General features: G+C 38.5%; 1 protein-coding gene across 1 annotated transcript; it reads left to right on the top strand.

The window, feature by feature from the left end:
• The first annotated feature begins 6,424 nt into the window (after positions 1-6,424).
• Positions 6,425-19,605, top strand: LOC135197661 (cingulin-like). Its single transcript, XM_064224673.1, has 14 exons — positions 6,425-6,575; positions 8,218-8,304; positions 10,499-10,656; positions 11,068-11,215; positions 12,247-12,380; positions 13,020-13,081; positions 13,565-13,709; positions 14,234-14,416; positions 14,840-14,982; positions 15,381-15,483; positions 16,200-16,374; positions 17,317-17,525; positions 18,625-18,840; positions 19,387-19,605. The coding sequence occupies exons 1-14, from the start codon at positions 6,425-6,427 to the stop codon at positions 19,603-19,605; spliced, it is 2,133 nt and encodes a 710-aa protein (XP_064080743.1).
• Positions 19,606-20,320: the final 715 nt, after the last annotated feature.

Here is a 20,320-nt window from a genome sequence, read left to right as displayed (position 1 = left end):
ATTTTAATCAAAACCAGTGTACCCGAATTAAATGCCCAGTCCTCGTCAGTTCAGTTGTTTATAGCCTAACCACTTGTTTTGTTTACTTAAGTTTTGTCTCTCGTCTTTTGTATAGTTTTGTGTGTGCGTGTTTTTTTATTTTTTTACTCTGGTAGGTTGTCTCTCAAATCTAGTGTTGTGGTATAGTAATTTTTTACATTTTAACTGTTTTAGTGTCCAATTTTAAATATTATACCGTGTTTTATCAGTGACGATCTTATATGTTTGTATTTTTATCAATTTCCCAGCCTTGAAAATGCATCGAAGCGATGTGAAACGTCGGCAATAAATTATGTACGCTGAGACATGCCTTTACCTCTCCGCCTTGTGATATCTGTAAAGCTTGAGCCCTCTTACTAGTTATATATATATATATATATATATATATATATATATATATATATATATATATATATATATATACATTTTGTTACGAAGTGCCAAGTATCTGGTTACTACACTTACCATTCATTTACTGTTACCTCACAAAAGCCAGTAACCTGAACCCTCATCACAGGTATTAAACGACTGAATACTCTAAAGGCAACAGTGATCCCTTAACAACTTACCAGTATTGCAGAAAATCAGACTAAGTTCATCAAAACCGGTGTGAGGTAATCTTGTAAGTAATTTAAATTAATCAAAGGACATCACTCCATCCACAACTGTAAAAGTCTAAATATTTCCCTGATTTCAGAAGTCTAAGTACTTCCCTGATTCTAAGTCACTTCAAGTAAATTGAAGGAAAGCAAATCAATTACCACTCTATGTTTCTACCTAACATAAATATAATCATAATTAATGGAAATATGTTGGTTATAAATGAAATACTTATAAAAATTCTAAATACAAAAATTTCTTATTAAATTCAAAATTTATAAGTGAAATTCACAATATCAGGGAAAATTACTGTTACTTGAAAACAAAGTAAAGTTTGATTAATTCTTGAATCAATTAAGTAAAATTAAATCTAAATTAATTTATCACAAAATTCAAGAAAATTCATTCAATTGAAATTCAAAAGTGTTAGGCCAATAATTGAAAATTAGAAATTAATTCACAAGTGCTAAACAATAACAAAACTTCGAAAAGAATTCTAATTAAATTCAAATTAATTCACAAGTGTTAAATTTAATTAAATGTGCAATGATTAAGCAATGAAAATAACTATGTCAATTAAATTGTGAATGCAAATGAAAATACAGAAAAATGTGGACAGTATCAAAATAAAAAGGCACACTTCAACAAGAAAATGAAAAAAAAAAATGCTCAAAATGAAACAAACACAAAACACAAAAATTTGCAATGTGTAAAAGTGTAAATCTTTTCAATCAAAACATTGTAACCATCAGTTTTTATCAAACCTTCGTAACCATCTGTTATTAGTTACTAGTTAACCACTGTTCCTATCAGTTATTAGTTTCTTACCAAACCATCATAACCATTAAATATTAGTTGCAACTAATAAAAATATAACACACTTTACCTTTTTGGTATGCCAACTTCTTTCTTTGCTGCAGTCTTGTTTCACTTTACCAAAACCAGGCGCCGTTACGAAACAATGTTTGTACAGATTCCACAAAAAACACTATTTAACACTAAATAAACTCTAAGAAATATCAAATATGAAATTCTCAAGTTACGAGTGACCAATTTACATTACGTTAATATAATCTCAAGGATGTCGAGGGAGAGAGAGAGCGAGAGAGAGCGATAGAGAGAGAGGGAGTTGTTAACGCCTTGAGAATCTAAGATCTAATGAAATTCTCTTCCTTTGCGGAAACTGGACAAGGGAGACGACAAAATGTTTTGAGACAATAATGCTTCCAGAAGCTTCGAAATCTTACTCAACTTTACTCACAAAATGTGTAACCAGCACGTGACTCTCGGCAAAGACATATGCGTATGAATCCAGTCTGTTAAAAAAAAACACGTACTCTACTCAATCGACATGAAGGCGAAGCCCTTATCACACATGGTGACAGATTCTCAAAACAGAAATGAAGATTCGAGCTTGCTTATCAAACGTGTTGACAGATTAGGAAACTAAATGGATCTCGCAGTTCCTCTAATCTTACAATGCTGACATAATAGGGAAACAATCGTAGTTTCAAATGGACAAAGAAAATCCCTCTCTTTCTAAATTCTACGTTATATATATTCTTTTACAATATGTAATGCGAAATCTGAACACACATTTAAAACATCCTATCTCTAAGCTATCTAGGAATCTGAAAAAATGTTGCACAATTCTACATAACATTTTGTACAGTCACAGAGGAGATATATGCATTTTGAAAGTAGTAATATATATATATATATATATATATATATATATCTATATATATATATATATATATTTATATATATATATTCTTATAATGTAAGTTTTGTAATGGAGTTATAATTTTTTCGTAATATGATTGATTCACCTCAGAACCTGTGTATCATGTTATGAAATGTATGTTTTTGTGTTCAGATTCCCACATTTAAAGATAACACATTTTAAGTAGTGTAACTTTTCATTTTTAAACATACATAAGGCGGAGAGAGGAAAAACGTATGTAAGACAGAGAGAAAGAGTAACAGAGAAGCTTGTTATTCACCTCTTGTGAATGCCTGAGCCAGCTGATTTCTTTATCCGCACAAACATGCATAGGGACCTCCCAGGCAGCATCGAGTCCTTCAAGAACCTTCCCTACAATGATGTTATTCATGTTTAACATAGAGAGATGACGTAATATGTTTTCGTCTTGAACTCGATGGTAATCGCCCCATATGCCCACACACTTACAGGAATAGAGTCATAGAGAATTTTCATTCGATCCCGAGACTTAGCTGCTGGCGTGAGGGATAGTATCGTTCTCTCTCGCGATCGCTCGTTTGCGAGACTGTTTCATTTAACGTAATGTAACTCACATTTGTATTTGAACTGGTCACTCAGTTACTGTTTTAATGTATGTGTTGTTTGTGGAATCTGAGCATAGTGTTATTAATATTATTTTTGTGAAGGCGCCCACGAAAATATTGAAGAGGTTGAAATTGTAACAGGCCTTTGCTTTTGATTGGAGTTGCAACTGCATATACAGGTATTTTTCAAACGTTTTGAAGGGCACTTCAAGGTTTTATTTTACAATGTTTGGATAAAATTATAATTTTCTATACATTTTTCTTTTGCTTTGTTCTTTTGACATGTCCATTTTATATGCTTAATGTTTGTACTGTCAATGCTTTAATTGTTTTCATATTATGCATTATGCTTTTTTTGCATTGTCTTTATTTTGTTTAATTAGTTTGAATAATATTCTACTGTGTAATTGTTTGAATCTAACACTTGCAAATTAATTTGTGTTTAATTAAATTTCATTTCAAATTTAATTATTGCTTTATAATTTAATTAATTTTCTTGATAAACTTTGATTTAATTTTGCTTAATAATTAATTCAAGAATTAATTAAACTTTTGTTTTCAAGTTTGACCAAACTGTGCCCCAAGTACAAAGGGTGTCCTAGACCCAGGAATAAAAGGGTCTCTTGCGCTAACAAGTACAAATGGTAAGTGTAGTAACCAGATACTTGGCAATTTGGGTTAATAAATATTAATGGTGTCCAGACACAGATCTTTGGCTACTTCCCCCAAGTATTAATGGTATCCAGACCCAGATACTCTAAGCCACTTCGTCACAATATATATATATATATATATATATATATATATATAGAGAGAGAGAGAGAGAGAGAGAGAGAGAGAGAGAGAGAGAGAGAATGCAGCCATTATGGTTGCCACCATTTGATTCGTGTCTGTGTAAAGGTAGGAAGTTAAATATACAGGGTGTCCATAAAGTCCCAGTACCATCACTATTTGTTGCTGAGAATGGTACTGGGACTTTATGGACACCCTGTATTTTTTTTTGTCTCACTGTTCGTTCTGTCATTCTACCATGCACTTGGTTCAGGGAAAACAATCGGTAACTATTCGTTATGCCTTCTGTGTGCGTGTGTGTGTGTGTGTAATTCTTAAATTTTGGAATCTGAAAAATAGGTAACCGAACTGAAACTGATGTCATTCTCCACTAAGGCGATTCCTGGTCAAATGAAGGCATCTGATGCTTTATCTATTTCTTTTCTATTTTTAATTTGAAGGTATATTCGCATCGCAGACGAAACAGAACGTTCCTGGGATCTTTCTCAGACAGTGACCCCCAAAGTTACGAGCCCGTATGGGATGACCGTAAAAAAACGCAAACAAAAGGCTGTAAATATCATGAAGATATTGACCCCAAAGAAATATTAGTCCAGGATAAGACGCCCGGAAATCCTTGTTGGGGAGGGTCAGTATCTAGGAAAGTCCCCGTTAGTGGATATCTACATCAGTATAGGCCTAAACATACAAACTTAGATACAGATACTGAACGCAAGAAAAACATAACCAACATTTACGATTCCACCATACTTTTATCTAGAGCATCAATGCATATCTGTCTATTAAAGAAGAAGAAGAAGAAGGAGGAGGGGGAGAGAGAGAGGGAGAGAAAGAGAGTCTCTGTTGTCATAGAGACAGTGATGCACGTGGATTAGGCAACAACGGCGCAGCCGTACTCATCTTGGTTACCATGGCGACGGGGACGCCGATACCGGACACACTTGGTATTATTACATTAGTGACCATTCACCCATACAATACGACCTACGTATTCTTTAGCATCACAGGTAAGTTTAATTAATTATTCGTTGCGTTAAGATTACGATCTATAACGTTCCAGATACGCGGTGCTTGATGACAAGTGATTAACGGTAAAGTTAAGAACGTGATAGGCTTACAGGACCTTGGCAAATATATGACCTCGTTACAAAGAAGCGCCAGTTGACTAATCACTAGGCACTACGTATTTTATACTTTAATATTCATATATTTGTCCCAACAACATATGAGAATTTTGTTCCTTTGTAAATACAACTACATCAAACAATGCATTCCCCGGAAAACTACAAATTTATTAAGGCTATCCCTATGAGAGCAGGGTATGGTGACTCTGAGTCGGGTTAAACTAGTATAGTAATAACAGTAATAATGACTCACCATGTTGACTTTTCGAGCCTCAATTAACGGTACATGCTATCAGGATGGGCTTTATTATTTCAGAAGCTTTGAAAGAGACGCTCAGTTGAAGTACTTTCACACACTTTGTATTTGTGACTGCTTGGTAACAGAATGACAGTTCGCCCAGTTTTGCAATTGTCTTCGATCAAAACGCTAGCTATAAATTATCACTTTATTCACTTTCAAAACTCCGGAACAACTTCACTCAATCAATCCGTCAGTCGCTTCAAGATTGTAGGCATAAAAAACAAGTCAATAATCATAATTTTTCATAGGTTTTTATAAAGGGCCGTATATAACATCACATGTGTCTGCTTGAAATTCGATTAGGGTCGACATCAAAGCACAAACAAATAAAGGAAAACTACTATATAGACCTTTCACTCTTCCATATTCTTGTTTTAAAGTAATCCTCTAAATACCTCAATCCTACACAAATGTGTTTGTTTGCTTTCACAAGAAATCTCAAAAGTATTTTTACAAGGCTGGAAGATTATTTCCAATTTTGTAATCATTAATTTCTACGATTTGATATAGCACTCTTTGAAGTTCAGCCCTACCTTTCTCTTTCTTTTCAATGCTATAAATCGATTAATTTTATTTAAAACTGATTCACATCATCCACGTCAGAAATCGAAAATATATGTACAACACACTCGTGAAGTTCCTCGTTGGACGATTGGGTTACTTGCTCGCCTACCGATTCGGTTGTCTGAAGTTCGCTCCCCGCTCTGCCAACGCGGAGTTAGAGGAATTCATTTCGCGATAAAATGTGGTTCGGATCCCACATTAAGCTGTAGGTCCCGTTGCTAGGTAACGATTTGGTTCCAAGCCACGTAAAAAATATCTAATACACTTTTTGACAACTCGTGAAAAGGGGCCCATGAATTCATCCATAACTTTCAACACGACTGTCATAAAATCATATAAGTAAACTAACCACTTTTATCAAGCGAATATTCATACTAAATGAAAGCCTGCTACTTATCCGAATTTTGAAAAGGACGCTCGTCATAAGTATTCCAGCTTTGATATCCTCAGATTCAAAATTGGTCAACCTGGTAGAATGACCCCTACTTAACTGTGGCTTAATTTTATTAATTACATTGTTGAGCGATATATTCTGCAAATGTTCGATTCTGTTAGAGAATCACTGATCATATAAACGTGTTTATTATTTATTCGTCTCTAAATTCATTGAAGGTGTGGTCAGAAAACGATAAACAATGGACGATCATCTGGAGATGGGAGGACATACGAGAGAGAGAAGAGAACGGAGGGGATGATGGAGACGAAGAGGGGGAGGAGGGAGGAGGAGGAGGAGAGGAGACCTTCCAGACCACGGAGAGGAATCTCCACCTACGGCGTGTTGTCTCCTCTCATATCACCACCACCCTCTTCGTCAGGAGCTGCTGCTGACGAGGACATGCCCTTAGGTATTGATCCCAGCTTTCTGATGGGTCTTTTCGTTCAAGGTCGTTTCTTTGTTATTTTTAGGATTACTTCAAACGATCTATCTGTCTATATATATATAGATATATATATATATATATATATAATATATTATATAATATATATATATATATATATAACTATATATACATCTACTCCAAACTTTCGTCCACAGTACCCGCAGGCGGGCCGTCGTGGCGGGGGGTTCTAGAGACCCTGGGTCCAGACCATCCCCTTCTACGCGGCTTCCAAGAGGCCAAAAGGCGTCAGCTTCGAGAGGAGAAGAGCCAGCTGCAGCTTCGCCTTCGTCAGTTGGTTGGTTCCCTTCTTCAGTGCTTTTTTTTCCTTTCGTTGTTGATTTAGTTCTCTGATTTTCCTGTCGCTTTTGGTTCATTAATCTGATTTTTCCTTTCGTTGATGACTTATTTATCTGATTTATTTCATTCGTTACTGATTCATTTATCTGATTTTTCCTCTCGTTACTGATTTATTTCTTTGAATTTTCTTTTTTAAGCAGAATATGGAATTTGCTTCGCTTAGGAATGCAATATTTCTTTAAATAATAAAACATAGCAGTCATTATATTATGTACGTATGCATGTATTTAAAACTAATACAGTTCTCGCATACTTAATACAATCACAATCAAATGTAAACACACACACACAAACAGTACTGGAAGGTATACCTAGGGTGACCATACGTCCCCCTTTGAGGGGGACAGTTCCTCTTTGTGACTCTTTATCCCCCAAAAACTGCGGTCTTGGTGGGACGTCCTAATGTCCCCCTTTCAGCCTTTCTTTTTTATGTAATTACTACAATTGTCCTTAAAAACTAGAGACTAATTTTTGCTTAAAATATCAGCAATAAATAACGTCTGAATAAAAACAATGTCATTGATACCCCTAATTTATAATTTCCTGTTATTGAATATAATTAGTAAAGATCAAATCAAGCCAAAGAATGTTGTAAGAATTTTTTTCTTTTTAAATAATGTCTGTAATTTTCCTTAAAATTTAAAGAATAATTTTCTGTTTAAAATGTCAGCAATAATGTCAATAAAAACACTAATTGATAGACCTTAAAATGTCAGCGATAATGTCTGAATAAAAACACTGATTGTTAAATTTCTCATTTGTCATCACCTGTAATTGAATATACTTATGTACTAAACTTCTGAATGTATAACGAATCAACATAAGTGCAAGTGCGCATGGGCTTACTATATACCTTTGTCCCCCTTTCGCAAGTCAAATAAATGGTCACCCTAGGTATACCTGCACGCATATATGAAAATTCGGTTACCAAACATCACCTGGCTTCAAAAATGAAAAATTTATGCATTATTTCTCAACATCACCAGTTTTCAAGATATTTTGCTTATGTATCGAACCCAGCCATGGCCAACTTTCTGTTATTAACCACAAGCTCTCGGGCAAGAAAAATGAAGAGACAGTTTTTATAAATCTTCGGACACATAGTGGTTATAATACCACACCTGGCAACTCTAGAAAAGGGGCGGAGCTTCAGCGTAATCGTGTTTGTACCTGTCTAGGACTCTAGGTTTCCAGTTCCAGACTTCCAGTACATGTGTCATGCCATTTCCTATTCGTTTCTTCTATACAGAACCAACAGACGGAGGATCTCAAGAGGGAAAACGTATCTCTGGGAGCCCAGCTTTTCGACATTCAACAGTCCGTGACCAGAGCTCAGGTGAGTCGAATTAGACTAAACGCTTAGGTAAAGATGAAATTAGAATCTTGGGCTATTTTTATTGGTGGGAACATACGTTTAGGGAAATATGAAATAAGAGAGACTTCTCGATTAAGGAAATACAGAAGACCTATATACCTCTTTAAAAGGAAGAAGGGGTATGTTTGGAAAAAAACAGGCGTAGGAAAAATTAAAAAATTCCAGAGCCTGTGATAGAAGAGAAGGCTTGCACGTAAATTAGTGATAGCTGGAATGAAGACAGTTGTGGTCATTCTGAGTTGAAATGGAAATTAACAGTAAGGGTTTAAAGGTGTAACGGGGAGAAAAACAGCAGGATTTTCACTGACACCTCAGCAAACCATTACAAATCATCATGTACCAGATACAGGTGACTGTGAAGAACCTGGACGTAATTTAGAGATAATGGCATCCCTTAATGATCTATCTGAACATCTCGTTGGACCTCCCGCAGGTGAATCTGGACAGGGCGAAAGCGGAGCGGCAGAAGACCTGCTCAGCTCGACTCGTGGCCGAGGATTCGTTGCAACAGGCGCGGCAGGAGGAGACCACACTCCTACAGACGCTGCATCAGGCCAGGAAACACGGTAAGGATTCGTTTTGATGTGTTCCTGTCCACCAGGCAGACGGATAGATATAGATAGCTACAGAGATATACGGACAGGTGGAAAGATAGCTACAGAGTTAGCCAGACAGGTAGAAAGGTAGCTACAGGGATAGACGGACAGGTAGAAAGATAGCTACAGAGATAGACGGACAGATAGAAAGATAGCTACAGAGATAGACGGAGAGGTAGAAAGATAGCTACAGAGACAGACGGACAGGTAGAAAGATAGCTATAGAGATAGACGGACAGGTAGAAAGATAGCTACAGAGATAGACGGACAGGTAGAAAGATAGCTACAGAGATAGACGGATAGATATAGATAGCTACAGAGATAGACGGACAGGTAGAAAGATAGCTACAGAGATAGAAAGACAGATACGTAGATAGACAACAGGTAGCTAGATTTACATATAGACACAGGTAGATAGCTATGTAGATGGTCACAGATAGATACATTTATAGATAGTCATATAGATAAATACAGGTATAGATAGCTACAAAGATAGACAGAAAGGTAGAAAGATAGATACGTAGAGAGACAGGTGGTAGATAGATTTAACAGATAGATACAGGTAGATACCTATATAAATAGGCACAGTTAGATAGACAGCTATATAGATAAATAAAGGTAGGGATGAATATAGACAGCTATATAGACACAGGTAGACAGATTGATACAGATAGCTCTATAAAGAGACACAGTTAGATAGGCAGGTATATAGATAAACGCAGGTAGACTGATGGATATATAGATAGCTATAAAATATAGCTGTTATAGAGTGATACAGGTAAATAGAGAGATATAGTTAGCAATACAGAAAGACACACATGCAAGTAGGAAAACCGTACCAGTAATTCACTGACATGATTTAATGCAACCTGGCGCGTTGCAAGAAACTATCACTGGTTTATGTTGCAGGTCACGATGCAACATTTACTCTGATTTGCTTCTTGAATTCGATGAGAAATCAAGTCGAAATCGAAATCACTGGGCCGGCTGAGCGTGACTTTTCCTTTATAGCACCGTTTTTACATTAATTTCTGTCTAGACGGAACTGAGTTTTATCTCCAGTATCGATCACCATAAATCACTACTTCATCATATACAGAGATGCACTGCCTAAGCACTTGTCTCCGGACGAGCTTATAAATGCGTAAATACTTAAGCACACCCACGTAGTCACACGCGCGCACACATATATAAAACCAATCTATCACTTTCTACATTTGTACCCCTTTTCGAAGCTTTCGTCTCAAGCCACTTTCAGAAACATTACCGAAATCATTATCATCCAGAAGATGAAACCATCCAATTTCTAGACATTTACGAAGATCCCTTAGGTTACTTTTAAAGCAAAGACTCGTGAGATTAGCGACCAAAACGGCTTTCTATAACCTAGGCCTATGAATGCAAGATGAAACCTAGGCCTATAAAGGCAAGATGTAACCTAGGCCTATTCATGTGACACAAACCCACAGAGGCAACCGACTTGAAATTCAAGCTTCCAGAAGATACGACAGAAACCTAAAATATTACTTCAATAACTCTCTCTCTCTCTTTTTCTCCAGAGTCTCACCTCAAGCAGGAGATATCGTCGATTGGTGCTCGAGTGGCAGCCATCAAGGCTGCTAAGGAGCAGAGCGACGGTGACGTCACCACCCTCGAAAGAGCTCTCCACAACACCGCCTGGGACAGGGCCAACCTCGAGAAAGACAAGATGGCCCAGGTAAGACTTCTCCTAATTTTCCACATAGAATTGAAGACTTGTCTTGATTTTGATTGTCCATCTCAAGAAGAGACCATGATGTTTTTTTTTTAATATCCAGAAGTTAATGTGTATAGTATATACCAATGCCGTGGCTAGCCCAGGCCCGAAGGCTCTCTATGTTGAGAGGTTAGATTATATCATTGTACAAAACATTCGAGTTTGTTTATAAAAGTGAAACGCTTCTTTTTAAATCCATTTTTATATATATGTTTCTAAGATAATGACGACTTGTAAATCGAAAAACGAAGTCTTCTTCTTCCTCTGGCTTACTCCCTAGTCGGGGTCGTTGCTTTTACCGCCGAGTATGAATCAAATAACAAAAAGATCCTCCGGTTACTGTTCTACAAAGTCTAACTTGTATATTTCCAGGACGTGCTGGTAGAACGCCTGATGGCGTCCCTGGAAAGAGAGAGGACGACGCTCACGTCCCTGGACCAGGCGTCCGCCGAGGTGGCCGAACTGACGGAGGCGCTGCAGGATCGCGCTCGCCTCCAGCAGGATGAACTTCAGCAGCTGGGTAAGACAGAAGGACCGTAACTTTCTAAATAAATAACTAAACCTTTATATCTCGCACAAAACTCTTTCCATTTAGGCGTTGAATCAGAACTGAATTGAGTATAGCATTTAGGCCAAAAGGCCAAGCACTGGGACCTAGGAGGTCATTCAGCACTGAAACGGTAATTGAGAGTCAAAGGTTTGAAAGGTGTAACAGGAAGAAAACCTCAAAGCAGTTGCACTATGAATCAATTGTTAGGAGAGGGTGGAAAGTAAGATGGAAGAAAGAGAATACGAAAGGAGGTACAGTAAAAGTAATGAAAGGTGTGGGAGCTAGGGGCCGAGGGCATGCTGCAAAGAACCTTAAGTAATGCCTACAGTGCACCACATGAGGGTGCACTGACGGCGCTACCCCCTACGAGGAGACGTTGGTTCAGCATCAACTCAGAGTCTTTTTCACCAGAAAAAATAGAATATAGAATTTAGCTCAAGCGCTGGGACCTACAAGGTCATTCAGTGCTGAGAAGGGAAACTGAATGTAAGGTGTAACAGGAAGTAAACCTCGCAGTTGCACTATGAAAATAGTTAGAGAGGGCGACAGTCTGCCGGAAAAAATATGGACGGAGGTACGGTAAAAGGAATGAAAGAGGGTGGAGCTAGGGGTCCAGGGGACGCTGGAAAGAACCTCAAGTAATGCCTACGTGGTGCACTGACGGCACAACACCATACGCTTCTTCTTTATTTTAGTAGAAGACTTAGCTTCTTTTATTAGATCCAATGTACTACTTAAGCGCCTCAGTGGCGTGGTTGGTTTGGTGTTTGCTTCTCACCTCGGTGGTCGCGTGTTCGATCCTCGGCCATTCCATTGAGGAGTGAGAGATGTGAATTTCTGGTGATAGAAGTTCACTCTCGACGTGGTTCGGAAGTCACGTAAAGCCATTGGTCCCGTTGCTGAATAACCACTGGTTTCATGCGAAGTAAAAACACCAAACAAACAAAACAAAATACAATGTACTACTTCATTGGCTTACTTCTTCTTCCGTTCTCCGCCAGAATTGGAGGCCGTCGGGGTAAGAAGGGCGTGGGAGGCCAACGTGTTGGTACTAGAGCGGCGTTCGCAGGAACAGAGCGAGGCGGAACAGCACTTGCAGCAGCTTCTGGCACAGCACGCGGGACTGCGGGCAGAGGTAAGCCGAGAGAGAGAGAGAGAGAGAGAGTGAGTGATGTTGGTGATGATGTCTGGGAAAAGCACCATGCTGTAGACTATTGATATAATTTGTGATCATATTTTTTTATAAGAAATTACTGTTGGTCAAATTAATTTGGTGGTTACGTAGTGACGAAATTAATTAAGTAATACACGAATGTCCAGGTTAATTGTGTGTGGACAGATAAATATCAAAATCTGTTCTGATAATACCACGAATGATCAAACTGATTTGAAGGTCACGTGAATTAACAGACCAGTTAGGTGGTCAAATATATGATCAAGTCATGCTAGTATTTACGTTAATTAACAAAATCAATTTAGTCACATTAATGATCAAATTAACATGGTAAACACGTGATAACCAAATTAACTTGGTGGTCACTTTTAAAAATCACATAATACAAAAACGAGACAATGACTTAATCTTAGGCCCCGTCCACACGGTCGAGCTTTGGTCGACGAACTTTGTCCTATGTGACGTCAGAAGCGGAGAAACAGCGAGAAAAGTCTGAACCTCATCCCTGTATCTCCGCTTCTGACGTCACATCGAACAAAGTACGTCGAGCAAAGCTCGGCCGTGTGGACGGGGCCTTAGATCTGGTCTTTTATTTTTCAGCTTTACAACACAAGAAAAGCCGTCAGAGAGATGCAAATGAAGCATGAAGCACATTCTGTCAGGTAAAGTCCAGTGACTTGTAATGATCTGACTGAACCTGAATTATTATCAGCCAGTCATCATGAAGTCTAGTACTAAGTCGGTGATTCTTAAATTGGGGGGAAGGCAGAAGCTTCCAAGGAGGGCGCAGAGGGTTGCCAGATGGTGCCTATTATTATTATTATTATTACTATTTTTTTGTATTTGTGATGTTAATTGCAAAATTCCCCCCCCCCCCCAAAAAAAAAAAAAAAAAAACCATCACTGCTTCCATATGTTATGAAATTCAAGCTTCCAAAGGTTATGGTATTCATAGCGAAGAAGTAAGACGAGGTTAAGGGAAGTACAAAAGAAGAGACCCCACTTATTAAAAAAGAAAAACTGATAAAGTAACAAATAGATAAAATTGTATTAAAACGCAAGGAGAATAGTATCAGGGTAGTAGCCTCTGAGCAAATAAAAAGGATAAACAAATGAATTAACTGAACTGATAAACCTGCTTTCAGATTGCTTTACCACGAGCGAGAGGTGACCACCAGGCGCATACGGTTGGCAACGGTTCGAGACGAGTCCCATCAGCTAGCTGAGCGCCACGAGGGACTGGCTAACGTTGTCGAACATTTGGAGACTCAGCATCGGCAATTGCTGAAGGTATGTCTTGATAAAATCACTGTTGATTCTTTGAAATACCAATATCTCTTTCGCTTCTTTAGCCACACACACACATCACAAGTATATGTGTGTTTTTAAAACTTTTCATGATCTATCTGCACAGTTATTCATCTTCTGAATAATACTAAAATTATTTGGGGGAAAACTCTCTATCACGAGTGTATATATAATGTTCTAAGGAGTCCACATTAATAATAAAAAATGTTAAGAGTTCGTGTATAATTTAAACACACTATATAAAACTTTCTAACCATTCCCGAGGTTCATCTTCAGTCCAAAAAATGAATAAATAAATAAATAAATAAATAAAAAATTATATACGAACTCTTAACATTTTTTAAAATGATTCTGGACTCCTTAGAACAATAAAATTATTATTATTCATCTGTATCACATATACAGTAGGCGTTACGGCAATACACTCATACCATGACAGTCCTTCATTGAAAAAAAATAAATGCTTTCTTTCCATTTTCTAATCGCTGCCCAATATCCACCGCCAGGAGGCGCACGAGGAAACCCGCAGGCTGGAGGGCGTGTACAGGAGCCTGAGATCAGCCACAGAACGCCATCGCCGTCTGGAGGACCTCGCCCTCGACAAAGTGGGCGAGCACACGGCCATATCCAAATCCGCAGGCAATGTCCGTCGGCGCATCAAAGAGATCAGGCAGAAGTGCAGGAACCTGGTGAGTGGAATGGTCGCTCTCCTACCAAATCATTTCTTTAGTCCTATGGCATCATGGTCAGTGCTCATTGCTTTCATATTGAATCATGGAACATTTTTAATGTTATTTCTTAGACAAAAGATGTTTTAGAACATTTTGGTGATGTTTTTGCATATCTCTTTGACTTCTAATCTGTTGTTCATAAAAAAAATTTCCGATATTATATCGTTCATTGTAAGACGTGAAAGCTTTCATAGTGTACATCTACAATTGTTAAACTATTTATTCCATCAAGTTTTCAACCATTATGTTTAATTTTTCCGTTTACAACCCCATGAGGACTTTGCACGCTTGGTACTAAAGAACATTTTCAGCTGTCTGCTTGGAGGTTACATTCCATAGGCCTATGATATCAAGCGATAAATGTCGTATTTCTTCGACCAGGAAGACGAACTGATTGAAAGGGAACGCAGTGCAGCAGACGCTGCTCTGAAAGCATCCGACGGAAGAGCTGCTGTTCTGGCACAGACTGCAAACAGGGATGCTGCAAAACTCGTGGTCGAAAAACTTGATGCTGATATAGTCAGGTATATAACACATCTCTCTCGGAACATATAACTCATACATTTTGGATTTATTCTACCTTGTAAGCTGGCTTATGAAGTGTGATCGGACGAGAGGCGGTGCTTTTAACGTGGTACTACGGTCTGAGAATGCTAAAATATACACGAAGGAGAATGAGAAAAAAAGCGACAAAACATTCTCCTAAAAAGCTGACAACAACGAACATTCTCACAAACTCTTTCAGGGAAAAAGGAAAAACCTTCCTTTTACCTTGACATCTTTGTTTCAATAACAAATTGTCTGATTTTTATTCAGCCTAGTGATCTGTCACATAACTTCAACTTCTTTCCTTCACTAATCCTTTAAAAAATTGTTTGTATGGTATTGAATCGAAAGTATAATTTGATTTTTTTATCAACAGACTCGAGAGTGACCTGCGCAGAGGACAAGAGAAGATCAGCGCTAACCAGTGCGCAGTTGACAGAATCAACAAGGATCTCGTCAAAGCTCTCGAAATCGCTGGTGTAAGTAACTTTACTTTCATGGGAACTGCTCTCATGGGTTACTAGTAGAGGTTTTGAAATCGCTGGAGCTAAATAACTTGGTTTTTAAAAGAAATATATCATTCAAGCTACTGGTAAAGGCTCTGAATATTGTGTAAATAACTTTATTTTAATCTAAACTTTTTGATTTAGTTACTGGCAATGGTACAGATATTCCTGGCATAAGCAGCTTTATTTTTAATAGAAAAAACTCTTAGTTTTTGGTTACCATTAAAATGTCTTAATCTCCTAGCGTAAATAACTTGATTCTTCATTTAAATCACTTGAATTTATGGGAATGGCCATGAAAATTGCAGGCATAACTTGGCTTTCGAAGAAACTGTTCGTCCAAGTTACTAGAGAAAAGCACGCAAAGTTCATTTTAAGATGAGTTACTCAATCCAAACAATATGTGTAATGGACGACTGAGGAAAAAAATGCCGATTTGCTTGATTTAAAACGGGAAACTGGTCGTCTTCGTTAATTTCGGTGTCACAGATGTTTTATGACAGAAACTTGGTCCATATAGTACCATTTCTACTAAAAATCCACGCACTTCGTCCACGCAATCAAAGAACCATGATAAAAGCTATCATGGCTCTATAGTATACCTTACCAGCACATAACCTGAAAGCAAGCAAGAGGTTCCTAATACAATGAATAGATAAAGCTATCGATGAATCAACCTTCCTCCACAGGGAAGCGAAGCCCCACCCGCGGAGAGAGAGGAGAGGCGCCTCAGGACCCTCCTTCGTGACCGGGAGGCCGAAAAAACGGCCCTAGAAGAAGAAGCTTTGACGGTCCAGCGCCATCTTTTGGAAGCACAGCAGAATCGAGAACGCTTGGTGCAGAATCTAACTAGGTTGAACCAAGGTAGGCCAGTCAGTGAAGGAATTAAATCGCATGATGACTGGTTAAGACCAATTATTTTATTAGTATAAGGAGCCAATTAAAACGAGGTCTTCGCATGGAGTGTGTGTGTGTGTGTGTGTATATATATATATATATATATATATATATATATATATATATATATATATATATATATATATATATATATATATATATATATATATGAGTGATGACATCACTGTGATTCATATATACGCATTAAGCTACAAATGTCCTTTAATCCTCTCGTGGTAGCTGTGTGGTTAAAGGCGCTTCACTGTGCGTCCTGATTTCTTGGTTCCTAGGTTCGCGCCCAGAGCCGACGAAGTTATCATCTAAACATTCCCCGTCAGTTAACATATATGAAAATATATTAATTCTGAGGTAAAGCGAATAAGATATTAAAGGATATTTGTAGCTTAATGCATATATATATATATATATATATATATATATATATTATATATATATATATATATATCCTAAGCCCACTCACACGTCTCCTTCAGAAGGAGAATCGACCAGGGAATGTAATACTAATGCTATCACATTTTATATTTTCCTTTTGTTATTATTCCCATCAGTAGTAACACACACAGTAACTATTGGAGATGAAACTATATGAAAGGGTCATTGGTGCTACTTAGCCTAGTTATCTGCACGTCACCTACTCCAAGGTAATATTACTAAACACCGTATGGTAAATGTAAAGTAGACGGCCGCACGAAGATATCGCTTGTTAATCTAATTTGTAGATCACCCGGTATAAAACTAGGTGCATATAATACTTTGATCCTCGAGGGGCTAGTACTAAACACAGCGTCCCTAGGAGCCTCCGCCATGTTTAGTACTAGCACCGAGTCATTTCATATCAGCTACTGCTATCGCATCGGCCATTGTCGATACCTCCACAATAAATTTCAGAACTGAATATCCTGAGGAGTCGCCTGACGAGGCTCGAGGGCAACGTCGAGACCGAACGCAACGGCCTGAGAGACGCCGTGAAAACCCAGCAGCGCCTGCACAGCGCCGTGGCGACCTTAGACGCAAGGCTCCATCAGGAGAAGACGGCGAGAGAGACGCTTTCCCGAGAGAGCGACGCCTCCGAGACCCAGCTCATGGCGAAGTTGAAGGTATGTTTAAAAGATTATTTTAAAGCTTCAGTTGGCCGTCCCGGGTCGAAAGGTCCTTGCCAGGCCCGTTGGAGCCACAATAACACTTGTAGGTCTAGAGATTCCTATGCGTGAATATAGCCAGTCGCGTCAAGATACGGCGGAATACACAAACGGTAATAAATTAGCCAAATAATTTTATTGATTCTGTTCATAAATTACATATATTGTATATGTATTTATTGTAAAATGACCTGTTAAGTGTTTATTTTTAAATAAAAGAGAAAAAATAGCCATGTACAGGCCTATGTATACGTATCCATTGCATCTGGTCTCTGATAATACTTAATCACTTACTATAAACCCTTCGAAATATAGTCTATCTTTACCTGAGACAGGACACGAGGACAGCCCTGTGAAACCGTTATAAGTAATGAACCTACTTAAGTACTAAGCTATCTAACAATAATTATTATATAACCGGTGGTTTAACTACAATGATAAGAATCAAAATGCAAATATACATGGACGTTTCCCTATGCCACACACACACAGACAGACAGACACACACACACACACACAGATTCATGGTAGCCATAATTTTACGGAAAATCAGTGGTGCAAACCCATCAAAATAAATAATGCTAATTTATCCAAGTAATTCTTAGCCATAAATTACAGATTACTGTCGCTTCCAAGAGTCCTCTGTTCTTCCGTTAATCGTCCTACGAATCAAAATTTGCAAATCAGCTACCAATAAAAAATTCTTAAGTGACTCCTTTCTAATCAAACAAATTCATCCATTAAAACTGTGGTGAAACCGTAAGGTGGTAGTATTGGTTAGTTTGGTAAATTTTCGCAATGGTACAAAATGACACTCATTGGTTAACTTGACATGTAATTACTTACAGTTTTCCTTTGATCAACACAAATAGCTATGATGGCGAGGAGAGCTCTATATCCTTCACGGTCACGGAGGAAACTATATCAACTGTCACAATATTGCACAAGCGATCACTATAGAGAGAAGTCAGTACTGACTATAACGTTCATGACATAGTAGTAGAAGAAATTGCCTTTACAACGGCTCTTATAATGATCGCTTTTCCTATCCCACAAGGAACTGAACGAAGAAGCAGACAAGAGGGAAAAGGAGATGATGAACCTGAGGAAAACGAAGGAGGAGGTTGAAGGAAAAGTCCTAGAAGCCTCTCGCATCAGGACCGAGTGGGAGAGGAACCTAGTCGAGATAAAGGACGCCAGGGACGCTCTTCGCAAAGAGACCGGGACAGAGGGAGACCTCCACGCTATGAAGACTGAAATTAACCGTATGCAGGTGAAGACAGCTGTTCCTTTTCATATACATTCGCTACCTCTATAGCTTTCCAGTCCTCATTAGCGCTCGTTACCGATTGTACTATAGAGTGCTGAGGTCCGTGGTCAGAGTCAGTAACTCTTAGACCTCATTTTTAACCCGATCTTTGGTCATGAATTCAAACTGGTAAAAAAAAAAAAAAAAAAAAAAAAATAAAAAAACTACCATACACAAAGTATAACCCAAAACGAGCTGAACTCAAATCTAGCTCTTCATATATTTTAAGAGATAAGAAGCTAAGTCAGTGTTGTGAAAAAGTCGCCAGTTTCTTAATGCTCTAACGTTAGTATAAATAGTAATTTTGCATCCCCACATATAAACACTTTACATATATGGTGTGTTTTTAAACTCATGGGGCAATTTATTTTTTTTCCACGACAAACCTATCACTTGCAATTAAACTCAGAATAGCCCAGTTTTTAGTAACGAATTTGTACGAAAATAATTTAGATTTTAAAGATTTACGATATCTCCCGAGTAACAGTACCACTGATCCTGACCCTACAGGCTAGGTGGCGCGCCCTGGAAGCCACCCAGAAGGAACTAGCCAGCCAGCTGGAGCAGAGCGTCTCGGTCGAAGCAGCCTTGAAGGGTCGAGCCATGGCTACCATCGACAAACTCAGGCGGGACCCCAACTCTGCCAAGGCGACTAGGCTGATGCATCAAGATATCCTGAAGAGGAAGATAATCAAGTCGAAAAGGGTGTGTTTCTTGGGTTTTGTTTGAAAAATACATGATTTTTTTTACAGATTTATGCAGATACAGTAAACAAAGTGTCTTTGTAATGCCATAACCAGTAACCTTAGACTTATTAAGGAAAGCTTTATGGTCCCGTGATATATAAAGATCATTGTTGTTTATACAAATCTGGACTTTCAAGTTTACCAATGAAAATAAACTTAATTTCCTCAAACAAAAGAATTATTAGCTCCCCAGTCTTGGCATCAGTTCAGTCAGTCAGTGCGACAAATCCCCCACAGCATCTGAGTGAAACCCAGGTGCCACAGAAGATGCCAAGCAGGAGAGATCGCGACTGGAGGACGAGTGCAACAGGAAAGAGCGCCTCTATGCCCAGAACGTGCGACTACTGCAGGAGGCAGCCCAACACCTGGAGGAGAAGCTAGTCAAGAAGCAGGAGGTGGGTCATTTCCGAGGGGTACGGTCGTCCTAGACCGAATCTTTATCGAACCAGGTTGTCAGCCTCCCTGGTGAATAATATAATTTATTTGTAATGTAATTTTTTCATGGGTAGGCCTATTGATTCCTCAATTAAGCATTGCTTTACGTTACTCTCCCGCACAGAACAACTACGCCTTCAGGAGCAAAGCGCGCGGCTTCGCCATCTGACGGCTGGTGAAGGAAGGTCGCTACAAAACCTTGGCCGCCCTTCTGACGAGCTCAGCTGTCCCTGAAGGCCAGACTGGTCGCCCGTGCCCAGGCC

This window comes from Macrobrachium nipponense, chromosome 21 (genome assembly GCF_015104395.2).
Source record: "Macrobrachium nipponense isolate FS-2020 chromosome 21, ASM1510439v2, whole genome shotgun sequence".
Taxonomy (NCBI): domain Eukaryota; kingdom Metazoa; phylum Arthropoda; class Malacostraca; order Decapoda; family Palaemonidae; genus Macrobrachium; species Macrobrachium nipponense.
This window is presented reverse-complemented; position numbering and strand designations above follow the sequence as displayed.

Coding starts and splice junctions, on each gene's coding strand:
- LOC135197661 (XM_064224673.1), top strand. CDS start 6,425: ATGGAGACGAAGAGGGGGAGGAGGGAGGAGGAGGAGGAGAGGAGACCT. Junction 16,375..17,316: donor TCTAACTAGGTTGAACCAAG/GTAGGCCAGTCA, acceptor AATAAATTTCAG/AACTGAATATCCTGAGGAGT. Junction 17,526..18,624: donor AGCTCATGGCGAAGTTGAAG/GTATGTTTAAAA, acceptor CTATCCCACAAG/GAACTGAACGAAGAAGCAGA.